At 49.2% G+C, this 25,285-nt stretch overlaps 1 protein-coding gene across 1 annotated transcript in view; it reads left to right on the forward strand.

The window, feature by feature from the left end:
• The window catches only part of CHST3 (carbohydrate sulfotransferase 3), a gene marked incomplete at its 3' end in the record, with an annotated part of 33,112 nt that extends 26,953 nt beyond the window's left edge, over positions 1–6,159 (forward strand). Inside the window, exons 2-3 of the mRNA XM_080937568.1 lie at positions 3,668–3,913; positions 4,875–6,159. Coding sequence (XP_080793694.1) covers positions 3,756–3,913; positions 4,875–6,159 — 1,443 coding nt within the window. The 5' untranslated portion in view covers positions 3,668–3,755. The remainder of the gene's footprint in view (positions 1–3,667; positions 3,914–4,874) is intronic.
• Between the last annotated feature and the right edge of the window lie 19,126 nt (positions 6,160–25,285).

Below are 25,285 nucleotides of genomic sequence, written 5' to 3' on the forward strand. Positions count from 1 at the left end.
CAGATGATGCCCAAAGAAGCTCGAAGAGAGGTGTGGCTCCCATCCCCGGGGCCTTGGAGGGCTTGTGTTCTGCTCTGAGTTGTGCACAAAGGGTTTTCAGCAGCTAAAGTCACCCGGAGTACTGGGCTAGGTGTCCGAGAAGCTCCCCACATCCGCTTAGCTGGGTTCAGGTGCTCGCAGGCGCCCCCGTGTGTCGGAGGTGGGAGGAGCTTGGGAGGGGAACGTGGAAAGGGTATGAACCGGAAGACTTGGCTGTGCTGATGGTCCAGAAGAAAGAGGTGAGATGCATGAATGCAGACCACCATCGCCTAAGGAGAGAACAGAAAGTGTGAGAGGAGCGCACCTCCAGGTGGCCCCAGAAGAAGCTTCAGCAGAAAATGGCCAGCGTGCAGGAGGGGAAGAGAGAAGAGCTGGAGGGAGGGAGGGGCATGCTGTGCAGTCCCTAGGATGAAATGTACCGAGGACTTCTGGGGTGTTGTTTAAGTTGGAAAAGGGCATTGCAGAAGGTGAGGACTGAGACACAAAGACCAGGGAGAAGTATGAGGCAGGAGGATGATCCTCTTGAAAACTGTGTGGCTGATTTACCATGAGTGGTGTGTAAGAATGTTTCCCAGCTGATACCCACTGCCATCTTCCAGAGGGCAAGGCTGGGTGCTACTCCCGAGGGTGGCTCCCAACATCGTTAGAGCTTGACACCCCTTAGCCATCAAATGGAAGCTTCCATGGTGGAACTTGGCCCACCATCTTATCTTACTGCTTCTGGTGTTTGTAGCCAGCAGGCAGAGAGCTGGTCCAGCAGAATGGCGAATCTTGTCCCATGACCAGCTGTGCCCAGGTCATGAGATCCTGACATCTTTCACCACTGACAAGGACATGCTAGAGGGTTGGCCTTTAGTGGCATCTTGACAGGGGGACTGGGGAGTTGAGAGCCATGAGTAGAGGATGCTGGGAAGGCCATCAAAGGAAGAGACAGCAGAGATTTCCAGCCAGACAAGGATCGCAGAACCAGCTTCAGCTTGTCAACCCTGGAAGGGAGGTAGCATGGAGTTTCAGCCATGTTATAACCCACTTCTTACTCAGGGCATCCTGCAGGGCAAGCTCTGCCAGAGTCTTTGCTGAGAAAGTCTCAGTCTGGGCCCCCTCTTGGCCCCTCCTGACACTGTGAACTTTGGAACCCTCACATGTTCCTCCCTCGCCTGGCTAGTCACCTGGCCTGGGGGCTTTTGAGGCTGCAGAGGGGGCATTCTACTAGGATGAAGGAGCTGCCAGCCTGTCACATCATGCCAGTGTTCAGTCTTCCTTCTTCCTGGCAGTGCCTAGGAACCCAGCGTTGCTGTGAGGAGGCTGAGTTAATGACTTCAAAATAGAAAAAGCCACTGGAAGAGGAGGGGAGGGGAAGAGGGGTTAGAACGAGCCCAACTCCTAAACCTGCTGTGTTTCTGCTGTGCCTGGGATTGAGCCTGGGGCTCCAGCACGCAAGAACTCACTTGGACACCAGGCTTCATCTTTTTGTACTCTTTTTTTTTTTTTTTTTTTTTTTTTTTTTTTTTTGAGACACAGTTTAACAAAATTGCCCTGACAGGTCTTGAACTTGCAATCCTCTTGGCTCTACCAGCTGAGTAGCTAGGATTACAGATTTATGGCCGTGAGGTTCCATCAACTCGAAAACCTTGCCAAAGGTGCTAGACTCAGGAGCAAAAAGACTGCTGGACCGTCCCAAGCTCTGCTTGTGGCTTCCCCACTCCACTCCCTCCCATCTTTTTTAAAAATAAGAAATGCCTACCAAGCTAGCCCAGCACAGTGTACTATAACTTGTGTAGCTAAGGATAGCCAGGAACTTCTGAGCCTCCTGTCCCCAGCTCCCAAGTGCTGCTGGGATTACAGGTCCATGCTCAGCACTTCCATTTATGCAGTGCTAGTAATCAAACCCGGGCTTTGTGCATACCAGGTGAACATGACCAACCGAGCCACAGTCTCAGCCCTACGTTTTGCTTTAGTACGTCGGGTAGCTCAGCAGGTTACTTTACGCCAGTATCCCCACAGCACGTAACACAAGTGCTGTGACATCATTAATCCACCAGGATTTTGCAGCTTCATGGCTCTGTTTTAATAGCAAGGACCAGTGACTACTTACGCTTTCCTCTATTTAAATACTCTATGCGATGCTTGATGGAGCATGCTTTTAACCTGTGAGGTCAACAGAGAGACTCAGGGAAATGCGGGTAGATAAAAGGGTTTGTCATTCATTCATTTACTCATTCATTCATTTACTCATTCATTCATTCATTTACTCATTCATTCATTTACTCATTCATTCATTTACTCATTCATTCATTTACTCATCCAATCATTCATTTACTCATTCATTCATCAGGTCTCATTGTGACTCAGAAGAACTTTGTAGCTCAAACGAGCATTGAACTTAAAAAGATATTCCTACCTCAGTTTCCTGGGTTGCTGGGATTATAGGTCTGTACTGTCACATCCTCGTTGCTTGCTAGCATTTTGGGTGTTTTATTACTGTTTTCTGTAGTTTTTGCTGCCCTGTTTTAAGCTCCAGGCAGACCATGCTACCAGCCCTGCCCAGGTTCCCTCAGATGAAACACATGTACACACACACTTATTTTCAACTTACCTTATTGGTTCCGTTGCTGGGCTTCTAATCTCCCAAGCTAGCGTGCCCTTCCTAATACTCCTAGCTCAGCACCTTTTAATCTGCCCTTAGTTTAGCAGCATTTTAAATCTCCGGCCTGGAGAAGCAGCCTATGGCCGCTCCACCTGAGCTCTCACATGGCTGGTTACCCTTTCTTCCTCCGAGGCATGGTGAAATCCCTTTTTCTATTTTTGTGTGTCTTAGCCTGCCTGCAGGCACCTGGAAGTCTCGCCCTTATCCTTTCACCCAGCAATTGGCCCCTGGCATCTTTATTGATCATTCAAGAACCAACTGGAGAACAGGACCTTAGCATCAGAACCACCCCCTATAGCTGCTTGCTTTGTTTATTTGTTTGTAGGGGAAAGCAAGCAAAGTTTATTAGATAGATTAGCAACTACTAGATGTAATACTTTCTGCTTACTGTAGGACTTTTTAAAAAGTATTTATTGCATGTGTGTGAGCACTCTGCCTGCTTGTATGTCTGTGTATCACATGCATGAAGCTCCTGTGGAGGCAAAGAGGGCAACAGATTCCTTAAAAATGGGGTTATAGAACTGTGATCTGCTGCTCGGGTGCTGGGAACTGAACCTGGGTCCTCTGCAAGAGCATCGAGTGTTCTAAACCACTGAACCATTTTTCCAGACTCTGTTTTTGGTGTTTGTTTGAGGCAAAGTCAAGGACTGGTCTAAAGCACACCCTGTAGCTGAAGCTGGCCTTGAACTCCTGATCCTTCTGTCTTACGTCCAGAGTGCTGGAGTGTACCCTTTATATGACCTATTAAAGAAACCCCAACGGGTGTGCCAGAGCACACCTGTGATCCCAACTCCTAGGGGGTTGGGGCAGGTAGATAAAAAGGTCTGGAGAGGCCTGGACTATACGGCAAGATCCTATCTCAAAAGAGAGGGGAAGACTTAGGTTTTGAGAATGGGCCCGAGGTCTCCCAAAGTTTTATAAAAAGATGTCTGTGTTCCCTGTCTATGAACAAGGATGCCCTGAGTACCTGTCTCTTCACAGGATGAGGGTGTCCCCCACCGGAAGAGGACAGGTTGGGTCCCAAGTTGTGCTCCTGAGCTGAGTGCCTGCATCCAGACTGCGGAGCCCAATGGCGCCCCCTCTCCCGATGGAGAAAGGACTCGCTTTGCCTCAGGATTGGCGGGACCTTGTACACAGCCTGAAGATTCGAGGCAGATATGTCCTGTTCTTGGCATTTGTGGTCATAGTTTTTATCTTCATTGAAAAGGAAAATAAAATCATATCCAGGTAAGGAACTCAACCACAGGTCCCCTTTATCAACTATGAGGTCAGAGGTGACACTAACATTTCTGGGGGATCAAGAAGTACATCCCTTCTATAAGCAGTCATCAGGCACCCCATGTCTTAGGCCGAGGTCATGCTCACAGGAGTGAGACTTGGACAGCCCAAGCTGGCACCCCCATACTGCCCCTTCCAAATTCAAGCACTTAAGCAAAACGCTTCCCTTAGTTGAGGTGGGCGTTTCTAATTGTTGACTAGCGATGGGCCCATCTTATTGAGACGGTAAATGCAGAAATGGAAACTACATTTTGCCCATGGCCTGCCATATAGCTGGATACTCAGTGCTTGCTGCTATGACAACTTCACTTTTTATTCCAGAATCCCTTAGCAGTATCTTCCCTCTGTGAGTCTTAGCATTATGAGTAGAGGTGAGCCCATGGGAAGGAGGATTCTGGGATGGCCTCTCTGGTAGGTGGGACCATCATGGGTAGGTACCCAGATAGTTTATCATTCAACTCCAAGGGAGTGACCCTCAGAAAGGCTCCATACTCCTTGAGTTGGCAGGGTACTGCTGTGTGGGGTGGGCCTGCTGGACCCAGAACCATTTCTTAATCCTGATCTCCCAGATGCATAGCCCCACACCACATCCTCAGCCAAGGAGCATAGGTTAAGACTGCCCACGTATCAGCTCATGCCTGATGCACACCTTGTAACTCTCCTGAAGGCTGCTACTTGCACCAGACGAATCAGATGTGTCGGAGGGTAAAGTGCCCGAGTTCTTTAGTGAAAGTGTGCCCATTAGCTTCTCGAATCACTCCTGGGTTTGTGCCAAAGAAGCCACACTCAAACCGTAGCCTCTAGTCCTGCTCTGGAGAGACCCAGCTAAGACTGCTTAGCCTAGTACAGGAGACGACCTCCCAAGTCAATCACAGACCTCCTTGTCCTTTTTACCCCACCCCCACCCCAGGGTCTCCGACAAGCTGAAGCAGATCCCTCAATTTGTGGCAGATGCCAACAGCACCGACCCAGCCCTGTTCTTACCGGAAAATGCATCTCTCTTGTCCCTGAGCGAGTTGGATTCCACCTTCTCCCAACTGCGGAGCCGCCTACACAACCTGAGCCTGCAGCTGGGCATGGAGCCAGCAATGGAGGACCAGGACCAGGAGGCTGCGGCAGAGAAGCCATCCCAGCAGGCTGGAGCGGGGACCCGGCGGCACGTGCTCCTCATGGCCACCACCCGCACGGGCTCCTCGTTCGTGGGCGAGTTCTTCAACCAGCAGGGCAACATCTTCTACCTCTTCGAGCCACTGTGGCACATCGAGCGCACTGTGTCCTTCCAGCCGGGAGGTGCCAGCGCGGCGGGCTCAGCGTTGGTGTACCGCGATGTCCTCAAGCAGCTGTTGCTGTGCGACCTGTATGTGCTGGAACCCTTCATCAACCCTCCGCCCGAGGACCACTTGACTCAGTTCTTGTTCCGCCGGGGATCTAGCCGCTCGCTTTGCGAGGATCCGGTGTGCACACCCTTCGTCAAAAAGGTCTTCGAAAAGTACCACTGCAGGAACCGTCGCTGCGGGCCACTCAACGTGACATTGGCGGCCGAGGCCTGCCGCCGCAAGGACCACATGGCCCTCAAGGCCGTGCGCATCCGTCAGCTGGAGTTCCTGCAGCCTCTGGCTGAGGACCCAAGGCTGGACCTGCGAGTCATCCAGCTGGTGCGCGACCCACGGGCCGTGCTGGCTTCACGCATGGTGGCCTTCGCGGGCAAGTATGAGAACTGGAAGAAGTGGCTGTCCGAGGGGCAGGACCGGCTGAGCGAGGATGAGATACAGCGGTTGCGGGGCAACTGTGAGAGCATCCGCCTGTCTGCAGAGCTGGGCTTGCGGCAGCCGGCCTGGCTGCGCGGTCGCTACATGCTGGTGCGCTACGAGGATGTGGCACGTAGGCCACTGCAGAAGGCCCGAGAGATGTATGGCTTCGCGGGCATCCCCTTGACCCCGCAGGTGGAGGACTGGATCCAGAAGAACACGCAGGCGGCACTCGACAGCAGCGACGTCTACTCCACTCAGAAGAACTCCTCGGAGCAGTTTGAGAAGTGGCGCTTCAGCATGCCCTTCAAGCTGGCCCAGGTGGTGCAGGCCGTCTGCGGCCCGGCCATGCGCCTCTTCGGCTACAAGTTGGCCAGGGATGCTGCCTCACTCACCAACCGCTCCATCAGCCTGCTGGAGGAGCGGGGTACCTTCTGGGTCACGTAGCGAGGTTTGTCCAGAACCCTCGGAACCCCTTCTCGTGAAAGGCTGGCCCCGCTTCCCACACACCCAGCCTGGCAGTGAGACACAGTCCTGGCAGAGAGTCAAACGGGGGAGCAGTGAAAGGAGCACAGGCTGTAGCAGTAGGCCCCCAGCCAGCTACAGCTAGGGCCTTGGGGGTTCCTCTGAAGACAGCAGTGCCCTGTCTCCTTAGTGGTATTGATCGTAAGGTGAGGACACCTTATGACCTGAAGTGTCCCGAGCAGGCCCAGGTAGGTTCCTGTGTGGGGACACACCTCCCTGGCTCTTTCTCACACTGTCACATAAACATCCATGAAGCACATAAAGGCCTGTAGGCTCTGTGGGCCAGAATCCAAGTATTTAACAACCAGAAGGGGCTTAGGCCCTCTCCAGCCGCTCAGACCTCCTACTGTATTAAGTGTTAACCTCTTCCGCTCTGAGTCAGAGAAGCTGGGATCCGGCTGAGTCCTTGGAAGGAGGAGGACAGCCTGGGGGGGCGGGGCATTGGAAGCTCCTTAGGGAACAAAGGCTGTTTACCAGCTGACAGAAAATGAGTAGCTAGCTGTTCTAGTCACTCCTGAATACCAGCCGGTGTAGAGCAAGACACACAAACTGCAAAACAGATGAGGCTGGGGCTGGGGCCCCGTGGTTAAAGCTCAGGGCCCTGGGTGTGATTCCCAGCACTATAAATATACGGAAAATAAGACAAACTTATATGCTCAGCACAGAGAGAGACAGAAAAGAGTCACAAACACATTCCCTTCCCCCTCATAAACACAGCCCCCCTCCTTTTTTGCACGAGCACGCGCACACACCGGTACAGACAATCTTCCCTTCTCCACTCTTTATGCTCACTGTGATTTCTGGGTTTTGTTTTGTTTTTCGGTATCACATATCTAAGCAAGGAGCCTTAAATTACATTGTTTAGGATTATGTGGTTAGGGGCCATATTCAAGGACAATGACACTTTGCCCTGACCAGAATTGGAAAGGAATAAATGGTCTCTGAACCATCACTGAGCATCTTAGGTTGCCATGGCTACCTCCTCTGACCCATCCCCATGCACTGGCTGGCAGGCAGAACATTTAGAGATGGTACGGGTAGCCTTCACATGACTACAGTCCAAAGGCCCCTCCTTCTCATTCCTAAGGAGCATGCTCATTTTTGAAGGCTTTGTAAAACCTAACCAGCAGGCTTAGCTTCGGCTCCTGAAAGCGAAAGACAGTCCATGGGACCTTCTGTCTCTAGCCAGGCCTCCTCTGTGGCTAGCCAAGAACTTCAGAGTGCACTGCAGGGGGAAGTCACATTAGGACATAGCCTCCCTGAGCAGCCTGCCATTTCCCTCCTAGTTGACAGAGGTCAGCCATCAGGTTGCCATGGTTACAGCTAGTGTCTGAAAAGTCTGCTTTAGGACTTCGGGAAGAGATAGGCTGAACTCAGGACAGGCAGGTGTCTTATTTGGTTTTTTGTTTGTTTGTTTGTTTGTTTTAAGGTTATTTGTAGCTGGGTGCTGGTTTTTGGCTTTATTTCTGTAAAGCTACTCAGAAGGAGCTGGGTTTGAGGACCAGGGAAAGCTGATGTCTGCAGAGAGCATTGGGCTCCTGGTAAAAGGGTAGACCAGGAGGACTGGAGTCATGCAGAGCCCCTAGGGTCCCACATGTCCCCACATGAGACATCAGATGTGTAGCTTGGAAGGGGGCCTAGCACTAGTGTGGAGGACAGTGACTTGGGGAGGACACTCCCCCTGTGCTGGGGTTTGTTATCCACCTTCTCAGCTGCTGGGTCCCAAGCATAGGTGATCTTCCGTCACTCAAGCCAGCCTCTGCTCTTGATTTTGACAATCCAAGAACTAGTGTGCAGAGGACAAAGAGTCACCAGGACTTTATACTTGAAGGGGACAGGATGTTTTCCCTCCTGTTCGAGCTCCCCATCCAGGCCACATTTTCTTCTCTGCACCGTGTATGGGGTGGGAGGGGCTGAGCTGGGAGTTTCCTTCCTTCTTCACTGTGTTTGGGGTGGGACAAACGGTCTCCATCTCAGGACTCCCTGAGGACAGACCCTCCTACCATGGACCTTTGGAACTTCTCAGGACATTGACAATGTTGTGTGTACTGCAAGTTGACTTTATTTATTTTGTAGGAGAAAGAGACAGTGCTCTTTTCAGGGGTCTAAAACTGTACCCTAATCAAGAAGTACAATGATTAATAATTATTAATAATGATAGGAATTATTCACAGGCCACACACACACACCGGAACTATGTAGATGAGACAGAGTCAGGTCATGAAAGCCCAGGATGCTGAAGAGGTTCTGTGAGTCTATTATTGGCCAGAAAATACAATACAAGAGCCCTTTCTGGAGCAACACCCAGGTGTCTGCAACAACAGAGCAGTTCGGGTGGGTGAATGGGCAGGCAGATGTGGCCTTGAAGGACATCCCCTGAGGCTCAGCCATCCAGGGAAAATCCTTAAGGTTTGGAAAGGGACTGGGTGTCCTCCCTGGTGATGTGTTAGAATTGTACGTGGGGCTCCTAGTATGGAGCCGGATGGAGAAAGTGGCCATGCTGGTGGGGTGGAACAACTGCTGACCCAACTCCAAAGATCAAAGGGCACCCTCCCGGGTGGCCTATGACAGTGACACTCTTTTCTATCATGAGGAGTGTCTGCCCATGGTGGAAGAAGCCCCCACTGAAAGCCATAGGATTTCTTGCCCTAAGCGGGTAGGAAGGACTTAGAGGTACCAAATGGCTTGACCCAGTCCCCCAAATCCCTCAGCTGTCTTCCACCTTAGTTGACCATGGACTTGTCACTTGGGACGTCTGGACTTTAAAGGACAGGAGCATCCCCAAGGTAGTCCCGTGTTAGTTCTGCCCAGGGGCAGAGGCATCATACTAACAGAGGGAAAGAAAGGAATGGAGGCCAGACCTTGAAGAATCCAAGTGGGTCCGGTCAACGTATACAACATGAGAAGGAAGAAACATCACTAAGACTGGGCCTGGCGCTGGGGTATTGTTGGCGAGATCCTGTGGTGTGGATGAGTTTCCTGAGCATGCTCACACCACTTCCCAACTTCACATTCTTAGAAACAGTGGAGCTCTTTTCTTCTCTCCCTCCTCTCCCTCCCATCTTTTCATTAAACCTTGCCAGGAAGAAAAAGATCAGTTTCTTTCTGGGCATATAGAACACCTGTGTCACCTGTTTCCACTATATTTGCTTGAACTTTGCCTCCTGTCAAGTCTCCATCTCTGCTGGATAGTTTAGTTTCTAGGTCTAACCACTGCACTCCACTTCCTGATGGGTCCTACAAGTATGGTCTTTGTACCGGTACCTAGACCATGTCCTGCCTCATGGCTAAATGGTACAGGACATCTTCCCGGTATGGGTAGTCATAGCATGTGTGTGTGTGTGCTTGTGACTACATATATGCTGTAGGTGGGTGGATGGGTGCCTTCTGTTCTGCCTCCGGTGCAGCCACATAGCCACAACCTCTTCCTGTCATTGACCCTCTTGTTTAGTGGCCACTGACAACCTGGTGTTCAGAGTAGAGTTCATGAACTAGGATGTGAAACCCTTCTCCCTAATGAACTTATTTAATTAAAAATGAACATACAGGGATTGGAGAAATGGTTCAGTGGTTAAGAGCACCGGCTGCTCTTCCAGAGGTCCTGAGTTCAATTCCCAGCAACCACATGGTGGTTTACAACCATCTGTAATGAGTTCTGGTGCCCTCTTCTGGCATGCAGGAATACATGCAGATAGAGCGCTCATATCCATAAAATAAATAAATCTTTAAAATATAAACAAACGAGCATGCTATAAATTCTGTAGTGGTTATTTTTCCTTTTGTTTTTAGCATCAATCTAGTCCTAAAAATGAACAGAATAAAAAGCATTTGCAGCGATGAAAAAGACATAACCTTCATCCTGAAGCTTCCCCTGCCCATTCCCAAGTGCCAGTGGCCCAAGAGGAGTATGGGTAACTCCAAGAGGAGTATGGGTAACTGTAGGTATCAGGACCCAAACGATGTTACTTATGGTCCCAGAGTGGTGGATCTACCGACCCTGCTTGGAGGCACCAAATGCAAGTGTGGTATCTGAGACACTCAGTATGGGGTGGGGACGGGAACATCAACTATCAGAGGACCTGGGGACAAGTCCCAGCTCTGTCACAGTCTGAGCTTGGACAAGTCATTTATCTGGGGGTGGGGGATCACTTTGTTTTAGGAAGGAAAGATGTACTAACCCACAGGCATTGTCATCAAAAGCCTTGGTGTGGATTTAAAAGTCAGATAAAGGACTGATTGTCCCTTATCCATGTCAACATACGATTTGAGGCTTCCTTCTGCCTTCAACCTAAGCTCACCAAGCAGAAGAAGGCTGAAACCCTTTCAGCCGAAGAGTGTAACAGAGTCCCTTCAAGCTGCAGCTGTGAGTCTCTGCTGGAATAACCTTGGTGTGAATTAGATTTCAACCCTACAGTAGTCAATGTCCTGTTACTAGAACACATGCTATCTTGGTTAGGGGTTTTACTGCTATGAACAGAAACCATGATCAATTCAAGTCTTATAAAGGACAACATCTAATTGGGACTGGCTTACAGGTTCAGAGGTTCAGTCCATTATCTTCACAGCAGAGGCATGGCAGCTTCCAGGCAGGCATGGTGCAGGAAGAGCTGAGAGTTCTACATCTTTATCTGAAGGCAAACAGGAGACTGGCATGCTCAGGCAGCTAGGGGGAAGCTCTCTCTTTGCCCACCCCGACAATGACACATTTCCTTCAACAAAGTCACAGCTACTCCAACAAGACCACAGCTCCCTTGACCAAGCATATTGAAACTACCACATTTACCTAAAGTAATCAGCTTATCAAATGAAAAGGTTTATTTTAGGTCATAGTTTGGGACATTTTAGTCTATGGGCTAAGCCATCATGGCCAGAACATAAAAATAAAGGAAGAAGAAGGTGCTGGGGGCCTACCATCCCCTTCAAGTGCATTCTCAGTGACCTAAAGACCTCACACTGGGCTCCATTTCTTAAAGGTTCCACCTCTTCCCTGTACCACATTTCAAGTTATAACTCTTTAACTTGGGCATCAGAGGGCATTCAGAATGCAGTGAATGGATGCAGTGGGTGGATGCAGTGGGTGGATGCAGTGGATCGATGCAGTGGGTGGATGCAGTGAGTGGATGCAGTGGGTAGATGCAGTGGGTGGATGCAGTGGGTGGATGCAGCAGGTGGATGCAGTGGGTGGATGCAGTGGGTGGATGCAGTGAGTGGATGCAGTGGGTAGATGCAGTGAGTGGATGCAGTGGGTGGATGCAGTGGGTGGATGCAGTGGGTGAATGCAATGGATGGATGCAGTGGATAGATGCAGCGGGTGGATGCAGTGGATGAATGCAGTGTGTGGATGCAGTGGGTGGATGCAGTGGGTGGATGCAGCAGGTGGATACAGTGAATGGATGCAGTGGGTGGCAAGCCCTCTTGTCTCCTAAGATGCTTCTGGATGAAATAGATGTTTTTCCAGAGAAAAGGGAAAGCCTGTGTTGGGACACAGGGAAATTAAGTCAGGGGTTGGGGAGACTAAACAAACAGAAACAAATTAGCCTAAACACAAAACAAAGAGGTCTCGACACCCACTTACCACCCTCAGTCAGTGGCACAGGCCAGAAGCCTCTTTTAGCCTCCTCTCCCCCAGCCCCTCACCTTATTCAGGGTTCCTGACTCTTCTTGCCCTACATCTCTTACTGGGAATCTGCATGTGAACCCTAAAGGTCCTGTTCTCCAGTTGGTTTTTGTTCTGTTAAAAAAATACGCTAGAGGCCAATGATCTGGGTGGAATAGGCGGGACTTCGAGTTTCCTGCAGACAGGCTAGCAGATACAGGAGAGGGAAAGAGTATTTGTCATGTTTCAGAGGGAGAAAGAGCCATCAGCCATATGAGATCTCAGGCAGAGTGTCCCTTGGCCACTTCCTCAACTGGGCCTGGGGTAGCAGGTGGGAGATTAGAGACATAATTAAGTTGAGGGCAGATTTAGGGTGCAGATCTGGGAGTGAAAAGGACAGCTATTGTAGCATCCAGTTTGCCTTGAGGATTTCAATCAGTTAAAAAAAATAAATGTCTGCTTTCCAAAAATACAGGTTTTTTTTTTTTTAAATGGGGAAAAACAATTAGGAGTATGTATCTCTAGGACCTGCCTGTCCAGTTTGAAAGCCGTCCTTGAACAAGTGCAACCTCCCAAGGTTGCTACTGGAATACAACACAGAGGCAATAATGACTGTCTTAGTTAGGGTTTTACTCCTGTGAACAGACACCATGACCAAGGCAAGTCTTATAAGAACAACATTTAATTGGGGCTGGCTTACAGGTTCAGAAGTTCAGTCCATTATCATCAAGGCAGGAACATGGCAGCATCCAGGCAGGCATGGTGTAGGAGAAGCTGAGAGTTCTACATCTTCATCTGAAGGCTGCTAGTGGAAGACTCACTTTCAAGCAGCTAGAATGAGGGTCTTAAAGCCCACAGTGACACACCTATTCCAACAAGGCCATACCTCCTAATAGTGCCACTCCCTGGGCCAAGCATATTCACATCATGACAATTACTAGGCCTTCAACAACCACCTGCAAGGGAACACTGGATGTATCCAGATAGAGAAGTCTTTGTACCATTCTGGTCTGGTTTCCCATACGATTTTATTTACTATTCTGTCCAATTACCATTACCATTATTAATGTCACTACTGTGATTGGAGCAACGTTTGCCCTACTTGGTTCAGCTCTCTACAGGTTGGCCTCTGCCCTCTGGCTTCCTAGAAGGTTTGGGCCACGCCCACCAGGAGCTTGATATCTCAGCTTCTCATCTTTCCATAGAGAAGTCTGGGAACAACAGCCCAGGAAACACTGGCTGGGCCTCAGAATGAGACTCGGAACTCTACACAAGTGCATAACCTCATGTTTGGTTTGGGAAGAGAGACGGAGCAGAGCCTGTGCCCGGAGTGAGATAAGACCAGAAAGGGAATCAGGACAGCTGAGCAGAGCTCTCCACTCATTCAGCAGCCTCATTCGTGAAGGCCGTCTGGCTCTGATAGGGGGCTGATTGATAAATCCGAGATATCGCCCTCAGTTCAGCAGACTGGGATGAAGTCCATGGAAAGCTTGTGCTGTCGGCTGGAAATGCTGGGAGGCAGAGAGCTGGATGGGAAGAGGAGGAGTGATTCATGACCAAGGGAAGCCCAGAGCCCATGGGGTAATGTGATGGGTTCAGAAAGGGAGTTGAGGGCCAGGGATGTAGCTCCGTTGGTTGTTTGCCTCCGTTAGTTGAGTGTTTGCCTAGCATGCTTGAAACCCTAGGTTCAGCCCCATCACTACATTAGCCAGGCTTGGTGGCACATACCTGCAATCCCAGCATTCAGGAGGTGGAGGCAGGAGGATCAGAAGAGCATAAGGTTACATGTTGGCTACATGGGGAGTTCAATAACATTGTGGGCTACATCCCATCTCAAAAAAAAAATAAATAAATAAAAAACAGAAGTGAGATGAATGGCCAGAGAGAGAGACAGCAGCTATGAGCTTCTGGATACAGCTCAGATACACTCGCAGGGAAAGTGGTACAGTTACAGAGCGGTGACCACCTTCGCCGTCCTGTTGGTTTGTCATTGTAGCCAACTGCCTGAAACATCTGGGTGAGTGTGACATTCTAGCGACCCAAGGCAGGGCAGAGTAACTGGCTGGAGCCCCAGGAAGGGTCGAGGGAAACAGACAGAGAACACAAAAAGGAAGTCAGCTGGAGGCTGCTGAGAGTCCTACAGGTTCCCATGCCTCCCATATTCCACCACCGGTTCATTACTCCAAACAAGAGGTGAATCCCTCCTGTATCCGCACCAGGAAGGCGCCAAAATCCAAGAAAAGGACATGAACACGGTATGGATGGAACTGAGAGGCAGCCAAGGGCCAAGAGCTGCATTTGGATGCACGTTGACCTTGGTTGGCAAGGTGGCTGTGTAAGGTGATGTTGGCCTCCAGAGCTGAGGTTTGGAAGAGAGCAGGATGAGGATGTTTATGGGATGGCTGACGCTGCCTGGCTCTCTCCCTATGCGTGAAGAGCTGTTCAAAGATCACACTGTCCCCTCCAGGGTCCAGGGCTGCTTTCTCTCACTCCAACTCTGGGCCTCATTTAGGAGGAGATGAACTGGGGGCTGCTGGAGAAGATGCCAGACTCAACACTTATCTTTTTATTACATCTAAGACCAAACAGGATCAAGGTGGCTCCAACTGCAATTCCAGCACTTGGGAGGCAGAGGTGGAAAAAAAGAAAGAAAGAAAAAGAAAAAAGAAAAAAAAATTGCAAAGTCAAGGCTAGCCACGGCTAGCCTGTGTACAGAGAGACCCTATCTAAAAATAGTAATAATTTTAAAAAGCTAAGCCAAGAAACCTCTCTGAATCACCCGACTATTTGTTCATCCATTATTTATCTGTGATTTATCTGTGTGTGTGCGTGTGTGTAGCTGTGTGTACCACTGCATGCATATGGAGGGTGGAGAATAGCTTACAGGAATTAGTTTTTTCTTCCACCATGTGGGAGGGACATTGTGATGATTTGTGTATACTTGGCCCAGAGAGTGGCACTATTAGAAGGTGTGGCCCTGTCGGAATATGTGTGTCACTGTGGATGTGGGCTTTAAGACACCCTAACTGCCTGGGAGCCAGTCTTCCACTAGCAGCCTTCAGATGAAGATGTAGAGCTCTCAGCTCCTGTGCCATGTCTGCCTGGATGCTGCCGTGTTCCTGTCTTGATACTGGACTGAACCTCTGAATCTGAAAGACAGCCCCAGTTAAATGTTGTCCTTCTGAGAGTTGCCTTGGTCATGGTGTCTGTGCACAGCAGTCAAACCTTAACTAAGACAGACCCAGAGATCAAACTCAATTTGTTGAGCTTGGCAGTGAGTACCCTTACCTTCTTTGCCAGCTTGCGATCCTTAAATACATTTTTTAAAATTCCTTGTATTAGTTTGTCTCCAGTTCTATGGAAAGATCATAATTTCCTACATTATTTTCATCATAAAAATAAAAATCAGTGCCCATTTTTAAAACATTCTTTGTATTTTGATGTATATGGGTGTTTTGCCTTCATGTATGTCTGTGCACCATGTGTGTGCTTGGTGTCCTTGGAGTCCAGAAGAAAGCATCAGATTCCTTAAAACTGAAGTTACAGACACTTGTAAGGGGTCATGTGTGTGTTGGGGCCCGAGTGTTAAACCTGGGTCCTTTGGGAAAGCATCCAATGCTTTTAGCTACTGAACCATCTCTCTATCCCCTTGGGTACACTTTAAAGTTTCTCTCTGGTTCTCACGCTGTCTTGTCCCCAGAGGCTTGTTAAACCCCAGATTGCTAGACCCGCCCAGGTTCATATCATCACTGGGAAGGCCAATACAGATGATTCCAGGGGCAGATTTGGAGCCCTTTGCTTAGCCATGTGCTTAAAGAGGTATCCCGTGGGTCTGGACTAAAGTTCATGGTTGTCTCAGGTCTCCGTCCTCCAGCATTGGCAGCTGGGTAGAGATGGGGAACAAGCACCATACCAGGTCTAAGTCTGGAAGGGGAAGCAGCAGGCATCATCTCCCTCCCGTACCCGCTAGTCAGCAAGTCCAAACAGAACCGGTTGTGAGTTTATGAATGCTGCTGAAAGCCTCGCCTTCCCACCTGCTCCCGTTCGTCCTGTCCCCGTTGTCCCCGCTCGTCCCCGCTCGTCCCTGCTCATCCCCGCTCCCAGATCTCGCTGATCCCGCTGATCCCGTTTACTTAAGCATCTTTACCCACGGTTTCTCCTCGGGGAATGCTCTCTGGAGAAGTGTTGGCTTGTGGCAGGGTCCCCTTAACCCACAGTGGGCGGGGAGGTAAGACAAGCAGGAAGGCTGGAGCCCAGTGTGTCTTTCTGAGGAGGTTCTTGCAGCCACCTCCGAGACCCAGTTTCTCAGTGGAAAGGGGTGGGGATCCTGGGCACATTCGTTTTGCATTCTTGCCTTGAGAACACCATTGTTGCAGAAACAGCAGCACTGTACAAAAGAAGAGATGTTAGGGAAGTCTGTGGTCGCAGTGAAAACCATGGGAAAGCCGTGGGGAACATCCCGGTAGGCCAGCAAGAAAGCCAGGGTTGGGAGGGGCTGAAGGCTGGCAGACTCTGCTCAGGGCCTGAAACCAGGAGCCTGTTCAGCTGCTGTAACAAAATACCATAGATAATGAAGGAGAGGTGTTTGTTCCCTGCAGCTTTGGAGGTTGGAGGCCGGAGGTAAAGGTGCTGGTAGAGGTTCTGTCCCCGTGAGGAGAGAGGGACAGACAAGGGTTCTAGGGACTCTGGCATAAACCCTAATCACGAGGACAGCATTCATCTGCCTTTATCAAAGTCTCGCCCCTTCATACCATTGTGATCCAGGTGGACTATGTGACTTTAGGGATCCAGACACTCTTATGAGCAATGCTCATAAGATGAGCAAAGAGAGGGCAGGAAGTGAGGCACAGGTGCAAGTTTCCTGTGGAAACTGCAGTCAGGTGACTCTGTGTTACCTCAGTCAGACTTCCTGGTCCCCACAGAAAACCTACACCGGAAGCTTCTTGGGGGAAAGAAAACGCCTAAGGATGCTATAATAAGAAAGAAGGGGCTGGAGAGATGGCTCAATGGTTAAGAGCACAGACTGCTCTTCCAAAGGTCCTGAGTTCAATTCCCAGCAACCACATGGTGTCTCACAACCATCTACAATGTGATCTGATGCCCTCTTCTGGAATGTCTATATAAAATAAACAAATAAATAAATAAATGCTCAGTGGTAAGAGCACTGGCTGCTCTTCCAGAGGACCTGGGTTCTATTCCCAGCACCCACAGGGCAGCTCACAACTGTCTGTAACTCCAGCTCTAGGGGGTCTGACAGCCTCTTCCACACATACAAGCAGGCAGAACACAAATGCACACAAAATAAAGATAAATAAATCATTTTTAAAAATGAAAACAAGGACACGATGCTCCTAGGTATGGTTGAGAAGGTTTATTGTAGGTATGAGGGAGAACTAGGGCAGAGGCATCTGGAAGAGTCCAGGACTGACACAGCTTCGAGAAGAGGCATGGGGAAGAGAAAAAGAGAAGAGAGAAGGAGCAAAGAGAATACCTAGAGACCAAGAGACCAGTAGAGCCAAAGTGGTTGGGTTACATAGGTTTGAGTATGCTTGGCAATATTAGGAAGCATGGCCTTGTTGGAGGAAGTGTGTCACTGTGGGAGTGGGCTTTGAGAGCCTCCTCCTAGCCATGTGGGAGACAGTCTTCTCCTGTTTGCTTTTGGAACAAGATGTAGAACTCTCAGCTCCTCCTGCACCATGTTCCTGCCTTGATGATTGATAATGGACTGAACACTGAATCTGTCAGCCAGCCCCAATTAAATGTTGTGTTTATAAGAATTACCTTGATCATGGTGTCTCTTCACAGCAATAAAACCCAACTTAGATAGGGGCTTCGGCCCTGCAGACATCTCTCTCCCTCATGCACCAGCTTCCCATGTGTATTTTCATACTGAAGGGAGATGGGATTAGCCCATGGTAGTGTGCACCTTCATCTGAGCACTTGGGAGGCAGAGGAAGGTGGATCTCTGTGAGTTCAATGCCAACCTGGTCTACATAGAAAGTTTCAGGACAGCCAGTCCCTGTAGTAAGACCCTGTCTAAAACAAAAACAACAACAAAAAAACGAGCAAACAAACAATCATGGGGAGATTGGATGTCTCTGGCCTCTGGGTGTTAGATGATGTTAACACAGGGCACCTACACATATGAACGGACTCACAAATCCCGTCCCATCCACACATAATCTGAGATAAAATGTAAGGGGCTGGAGAGAAGGATTCGGCATTCAAGAGCATTTGCTATTCTTGCAGAGGGTGTAGGTTTAGGGTTTAGTTCTTTCGAAACAAATAGTGGCTCCTAGCTACCTGTAACCCCGGGTCCATGAGACCCAACGTCTTCTGGTCTCCATGAACTCATGCAGTCACATGACACACGCAAACTCACTCAGGCACACGTGCCAGCTCATAGAAATTAAAACCTTCAAACTTTTTTTTTCTGTTTTGATTTTAATTATTACTTATTTGTGTGGTGTGGTTTGGAGGAAATCAGAGGGTATCAGATCACCTGGAGCTGGAGTTATGGGCAGTTGAGAGCTGCCAGGTGAGGGCACTGGGATTTGAAATTGAGTCATCTCTAAGGACAGCATGTGCCCTTAACCTCTGGGCCATCTCTCCAGGCCCAAAGATAATTTTTTAAAAAAGAGCAAAATAGTAGGAGTCAGGCTTGGTGGCACACTTCCAGAGTCCCAGACACTGGGGAGGTTAAAGTAGGAATCATTTAGCCCAGGGGTTATGGGATAGCCTGAGCAACAAGTGCAATCTTTTCAAAGATACCACGCTTAACAATCCATAATGCGATCTGCTGCCCTCTTCTGGCCAGCAGGTGTCCGTGCAGACAGAGCGCCTGTACTCATGAGATACTGATATCAATAAATAATTTTGAGTAAAAAAAATGAATTAAAAAAGATAAAAATATGATGAATTATATGAAAAGGTAATTAATCTGAACCTTTGATACCAGAAGAAAAAATATATTCTGGAAGGGAGGGGTGGGGTTTTTGATCTTTTTTTTTTTTTTTTACAACTTTTTATTAAGTCTGTCTCACACCATTCACCTCCTTCTCTTCATCTCTTCCTCTTGTATCTGTCCTCGTCTATGCAACTTCACACGCCAAATAAAACTTGGAAAGCAAAAGTGAATAAACAAAACAAAGCATAGAAACATCTCGTTCTGGAAACTGTAGTGTCTCACGGTGCGTCTCACAGTATAACCCTCTGTCCGCACATCTTCACTTGTGAATGTTCATTGCAGCGAGTCTTTGGTCTGGTTCGAGGTCTCGGGCTTCTGTGACACCATCAGTATCGGATCCGCATCATGGCTCCTCCCGGTCATCCTGTTGTTGCCCTGTGTCATGGAGAGAGGGCTTTGGATCAACAGGACCAGCCCTCTCATATGCTCCAACAGCTCACAAATGATGAAGATTTTGGGATGGGACCACTCAAAGCCCTCAGGCCTCGGTGACTCTCCCTTATCCACACCACCAGGGCAAGCTCTCCAGCACTGTTTGAGCTAGCCCACTCCATGCCACCACTGGCAGAAGGGAAGGTCCGAGCTCCTGCTCGTATGCCCTTGGGACTGGCTAGCCTAGACTAACTCCAGAGCTAACTCCACTGTGTTGCCCAGGTGAGGTACAAGGCCAGTTCTCCTGAGTTCTACGGATATCTCCCAGCCTCATGCCCAGACCAGGGACATCCCTATGTTCTCTGGTGGTAATGTGAGCCACAGACAATGACACTGACTCCGGCCACTGCATAGCCATGGACTCAAACACGGCCGTCAGCAGTAGCAAGGGCTGGGTCTTCACTATGGCCTCTGGTGAAGAGCTGGCTACTCAAACTGCTCCTCTTCTTCTTCTCTCCCATGTGTCCACCACATACTTGCACACTGTAGCAACTGCTGCAGTGGGCGAGCATTTCCATCCTTGGCATATGGTAGCAGGTGAATTCAGCCCCCCATTAAGGTGAGCGGCAGGCAGGTCTCTGGGCATCTTTCCCTGCTCTAGCCATGTGGCACTGCCATAAATGGGTCTCTGGATGTCTTCCTCCTGCCTCTTTGCTTTGCATTGTGTGGCAGAAGACCGATCTGAGCTTCTACCATTTTTTTGTTTTTGTCTCCACTTTTTTGATACAAGGTCTCATACAGCCCAGGCCAGTCTCTAGTTCACCATGTAGCCAAAGATGACCTTGAACTTCTCATCCTCCCGCCTCCACCTCCTAAGTGATAGAATTTCAGGCACACAACACCATATCCAAAGCATGCAGTGTCAGGGAGTAAACCCAGGGCTTCTCCAGCCTCCCCAAAATAATATTCTTTAGGTAGGATTATATGCGTTATACCTTTAAGTATGTGGGTATGTCCTTACCGGGGACCAAAGAATGTACTAAAAGTGAGAGAGGCTGACCCTGAGAATGTGCCATGAACGTGACTATGAATCATAGACACAATAGCTCTTTAAAGGTAAGCAGGCTGGGCTGGGAGATGGCTCAGTGGCTAAGAGCACTGTCTGCTCTTCCAATGGTCCTGAGTTCAAATCCCAACAACCACATGGTGGCTCACAACCATCTGTAAAGGGATCCGATGCTTCTTCTGGTGCGTCTGAAAACAGCTACAGTGTACTCACATATATAAAATAAATAAAAAAATTTTTAAAAGGAGGTAAGTACGCTGACATTAAACAGTACCTATTATATATTATAATGACAAACCGAAATTGCTAAATAATGCCTATGTTAAAACCCCTTACATTAAAAAAAAAAAAAAAAAAAAAACATGCATTCCCTACACTTCTTTATACAAGGAGAAAGATCTGGAAAGATACACATGACAGCCTCCAAAGGGAGGGGGCTTACAAGGCTGGTCACTGAAGAGTTTCACTGAGCTCTCAGGAGCCCTGGCCTAGCAAGCCTGTCCCTGTCTGATTCCAGAGCCAAGGCCGGGCTGCAATGCTCCCACCAGGGTGGCCGTTCTGAGTGACTTTTAAGTAACCAACTTTTCCGCCACAGAGAGCAAACCAAAATCATCAGGTTACAGCCACTGTTTATTGACTCCTCGTAGAACCCAGGCAGGAAATGTGGCTTCTCACCAATGACACAAGATAAACACTCTAACCCTGGGGTTGAGCCCTGAGAACCACAGGACATCAGTTGGGCAAAGGCTGTAGTTCCAGAATTCAGTAAGAGAGGAGAAGCAGAGGCTCCAGCTTCAGGTACGATGCAGGTTCCGATCCTGGGCTGTATGACACCTTGTCTTTAAAAGCCCCCAAAAGGAAGCTGGTGGGGTGGCTCAGTAGTTAAGAACATTGGCTGTAATTCCTGAGGACGAGGGTTCAATTCCCAGCACCCACATGACAGCTCATAATTGTTTGCAACTTCAGTCCCAAGGGACCTAGTTCACTCTTCTGGTCCCCCTGGACATATGTAAAATTCACAGACCCACATGCAGGGAAAACACTTATAGATATAAAAATAAAATTAAAATTCCAGTATTCCACCCACCCACCGTCCCCAGCTAAGTATAGCAGAGCATACCTTTAATCCCAGCACTTGGGAGGGGAAGGCAGGAGATTTCTGTGAGTTCAAGACCAGCATGGTCTACACAGTGAGTTCCAGGACAGCCAGGAAAACAATAATCCAAACCAAAGGGGTAGGGTGTGGGTGTACCTGGGTTGATAGAGTTGTTCTCCACACATAAGGCCTGGGGTTCAATACCCAGCACTGAATAGAACAGGTGTGGTGGCTCCTGCCTATAATTCTAGCGTTGCATGAATTTGAAGCTAGCCTGGGCTACATCAGATTCTGTCTCAATTAAAAGAGAGAAGGAAAAGAAGGAGAAGAAACAGACATAGAGGCTCTAAGGTTTGACCTTGCTTGCAAGCTAGGAAATTTTCCTGATGTAGTTTCCCGGCCACTGTCTGGATGTAGACCTCCTGGGTCAATGGCCCGGGACTTTAGTACTGGAGAGCAGCAGGCATGAGTTTAAGTTCCCCTTGGCCCCTGCATCTCACTGCATCATGGGCAGATTAGGGGGTGGACAGTTTGCTCATGTTCGAGCCCTGTGTCACTGTGCTCCCAGTCTTCTGGATGGTTCTAGAAAGAGACACCGCCTTCATTACTCTACAAAGCCTGTGGGCAGGGGGTCTGCACTCTTTCCTTGAGGGGGTATTCTGTGTTCCCAGACCATGTGCTATACAGATATCCTGGAAGGTAATTCCGGACACTGCCCATCCTTGGTCAGGTTGAGCATGGGGTCTGGAGAGGTGGCTTGGTGGTTAGGAGGACGTGCCCCTCTTGCAGAGGACTGAGGTTCCATTCCCAGCATTCACATGTGGCTCCCAACTATCTGCCACTCCAGTTCCATGGGATTCAAAGATTACCTCCTTGGACATCGAGCATAGATGTGGTTCACTTATGTACATGTGCAAAACACTCAGTCATAAAATAAAGACATCTGAAAATGTTTTTTAAAACTAGGTATGATGGTGCATGCTTCTAACCCTATGCTGGCCCCAGACCAATGCCCGGGACTTGCGGACCAGCCAGTCTAAACTACTTAGCAAGCTTCGGGTCATTGAGCGACCTTGTCTCAAAAAATAAAAAGGGCGTAGCTCCTGAACAATGACACTTAAGGCTATCTTCTGTCTTACACATCCAGACACCCACTGGGAAAGTGAGGAGCTCAGAAATTGAATTGAGTCACCTCCCACAGGTCACACAGAACAAAGCAGACTCTGCAGTGAGCCACTGCTGTAGGCCAGGAACAACAACAAAACAAAAACAAAAAACAAAAACAAACAAAACCCACCTCAGGTAATGCTTCAGAAGGAAGCCAGATGCAAGCCCTTCGGGGGCTGTTAGGAGAAGAGAGCTCACTCTTGCCTCCTTGTGTGCCAGAGCCTGCCCTCAGCACACCTACATCTGAGAGTGAAAATCCTCCTGGGCTGCCTTGTGAAATGTCACCTAGGAGCAGGCAATGAGCGCTGCCTCGGCTTTTGGAGACAGATAAATGGTCTTTTCTTCTTCAAAATAAAAAAAAAAAAATAAAAAGCTGTCATGCTGGCCTGTATTTGTTTAAATATGAAATTTATTTATGGCGCAAACTGAGCTCACATTGGTGTTCCCAGTAGGAAACGGGCAGGCTTGTTAATGTGTCCTTTAGCCTTGTCCTCCAGTAACTCGAGTATTCAGAATTAGAGTCTGCATGGCTTTCAGGTGACCCTGACCCACCTTCAGGCCTCTGGAGCCCCTCCCCCATACCTGGAGAGTGGCCAGCAAGAGGGTAAGACTGGCGCTGGGTTCATCTGCCATCTTCACTGGCAAAGTGCACACACACACACACACACACACACACATGCACACACACACACCACCTGCTTCACAACTCTTTCATAGATAAGAAGCAACACATGTAATGAGGTATGGGTATCCACAGTGGAAGATGCAGAGAAAACACCTTTGAGGTTGGTCCATCTATGAAGCATGTCTCTGTGACATCTTTGAGGATCTGTCCCCTCTCTGCTCTGTGCTAGCAGCTGAGAAAGACTTGTCTCCCTTCCTGCCTCGGGCTCAGATGCTCAAAGTCTGAACAGAACTGAGGCTGGAGTCCCACCCCGCCCAGGAAATGTTCTCAACATTGTTCCTTTCACTTGAACAGTGAAATAGCAGCCCAGTGGAAGATGGCTTGATCTTCATTTGGTAGCTAGGGGGAGAAATGGTGTGTGGAACTGCCCGTAGTCAACTTCGTAGCTGACAGTGCTCAGAGATGAACCTGGAAACCAGGGATCCAATGCCCCAGGTTTGGCTTTACCCTCTCTACCATGAAGCTTCCAAAGCAGGATCCCAGATGGGCAGCCTACATCAAAAAGGCATTTGTGATACATCACATGTCAGGACATGAACTCTGTCCAGTTCTGTCCCCTCCCACAGCATGGAACAATCCATGCGCCTTGCCACCCATGAAGCTCGGAGAGCTAGCTCTAGGCTCCCTACAACTGGAAGCTGTGTATTAGTCTGGGAGAAAAAATCCAGAAAGGGTCTGAGAAGTGCCTGGAATTATCTGCTGAGAGAGGGACCCCAGCCTCAGCCCTGCCCGGACAGGAAGAGAGGCATGTCTTCCTCAGTGGCTAGCACAGAGCAGAGGAGGGGATGTGACAAGGAGAGACCTTCCATGCCTATGTGACAGGGCCGCACTTGACAGGTGGACCAGTCTCAAGGTATATCATGGTAGGACTAAGGAGAGTCTTGAAACCTGGACCTTGGCACCTGCACATCTGTGCCCCAAGCCACGAAAGGCAGGGACAGTGGGTGGGCTGGCACTCTATGTCAGGGAAAGACTGAGGCATGCCTACCTGCCCCGCCCCCAAGCAAGACCATTCCTGGGAGTTTCAAGTGAGTTCCCAGGGCAAACGGGAAAACTATAGGGTAGGAAAGTTGGACAAACCCAGATTCCCACACTTTCCTATAAAAGGGAATGATGGATGAAGGGTGAGGGGGACACAGACACCTGCCACAGGTATCTAAGTGTCTTAGAGAGGGCTGGAGATGTCTGTGATGTCTCTACTTGGATCCCTCCCTGCCCTAACCCTCAGTTCAAAGTCAAGACCTTCTCCAGGTTTCCCTGACCTTCCCATAGGACCCTCTCCCTAAAACCGATTCCCCACCACATTCTGGTCATGCCCAGAAACTGTGCCAAGGAGAGCAGGTAGGAGCAAGGTCTCTATTTGGAAGGCCAGGGTCATACTGCTCAATTTATAAGGCACGCTGCAGGACTGGGGCACCAGGACCACAGGCATAGATGGTGACTGTCCCCCACACTGCAGAGTTAGTGTCCCTGCCCTGTGTAATAATAGAACTCTTCTGCACCCACGCCACCTCTTCCCTCCAGCCTTTATGGCAGCTAAAGAAAAGCCAACAAGCCAGAACGCTGGTACAGGTCTGCAATCCCAGCCCTGGGGGTAGAGGGAAGAAGGTTAGAAACTCAAGGCCAGCCTCAGTTACACGGTGAATTCAAAGGACAGCCTGGGCTACGTGAGATTCCATCACAAAACAACAGTAACAACGTCTTAACACTGTTCCAAACATTCTCCCATTGAGGACTGTGCCTTAAACCCACAGGAGCAGGAGCCCGGCTGTGTGCTGGAGTCTGAGGATAAGTGTGCCAGGAAGGGTCAGGGACTGTTCATGAGGGAATGGGGAATGAAGGGAAGTGGTAGATGCAGGGAGAAGGTGAAGGGCATGAAGAAGCCCCCTGCCACTTCTCCAAGGCTGCAGAAGCATCACCGAACAAGTGCATATTGCTTGTATGATGACCGAAATTTGTAAAGATTTTGGGGGAAGCCTCTTAAAAGAAAAATGGCACAAGCAAACAAAGAAACAAGAGACAGGATGAGAGGTGGGGAGGAAAGGAGAGAAGGAAAAGAAGAAACAGAGACAGAGGATAAGGTCTGGACCCTACCCCCA

The sequence above is a fragment of the Micromys minutus genome (genome assembly GCF_963924665.1).
Source record: "Micromys minutus genome assembly, chromosome: 25".
Classification (NCBI taxonomy): domain Eukaryota; kingdom Metazoa; phylum Chordata; class Mammalia; order Rodentia; family Muridae; genus Micromys; species Micromys minutus.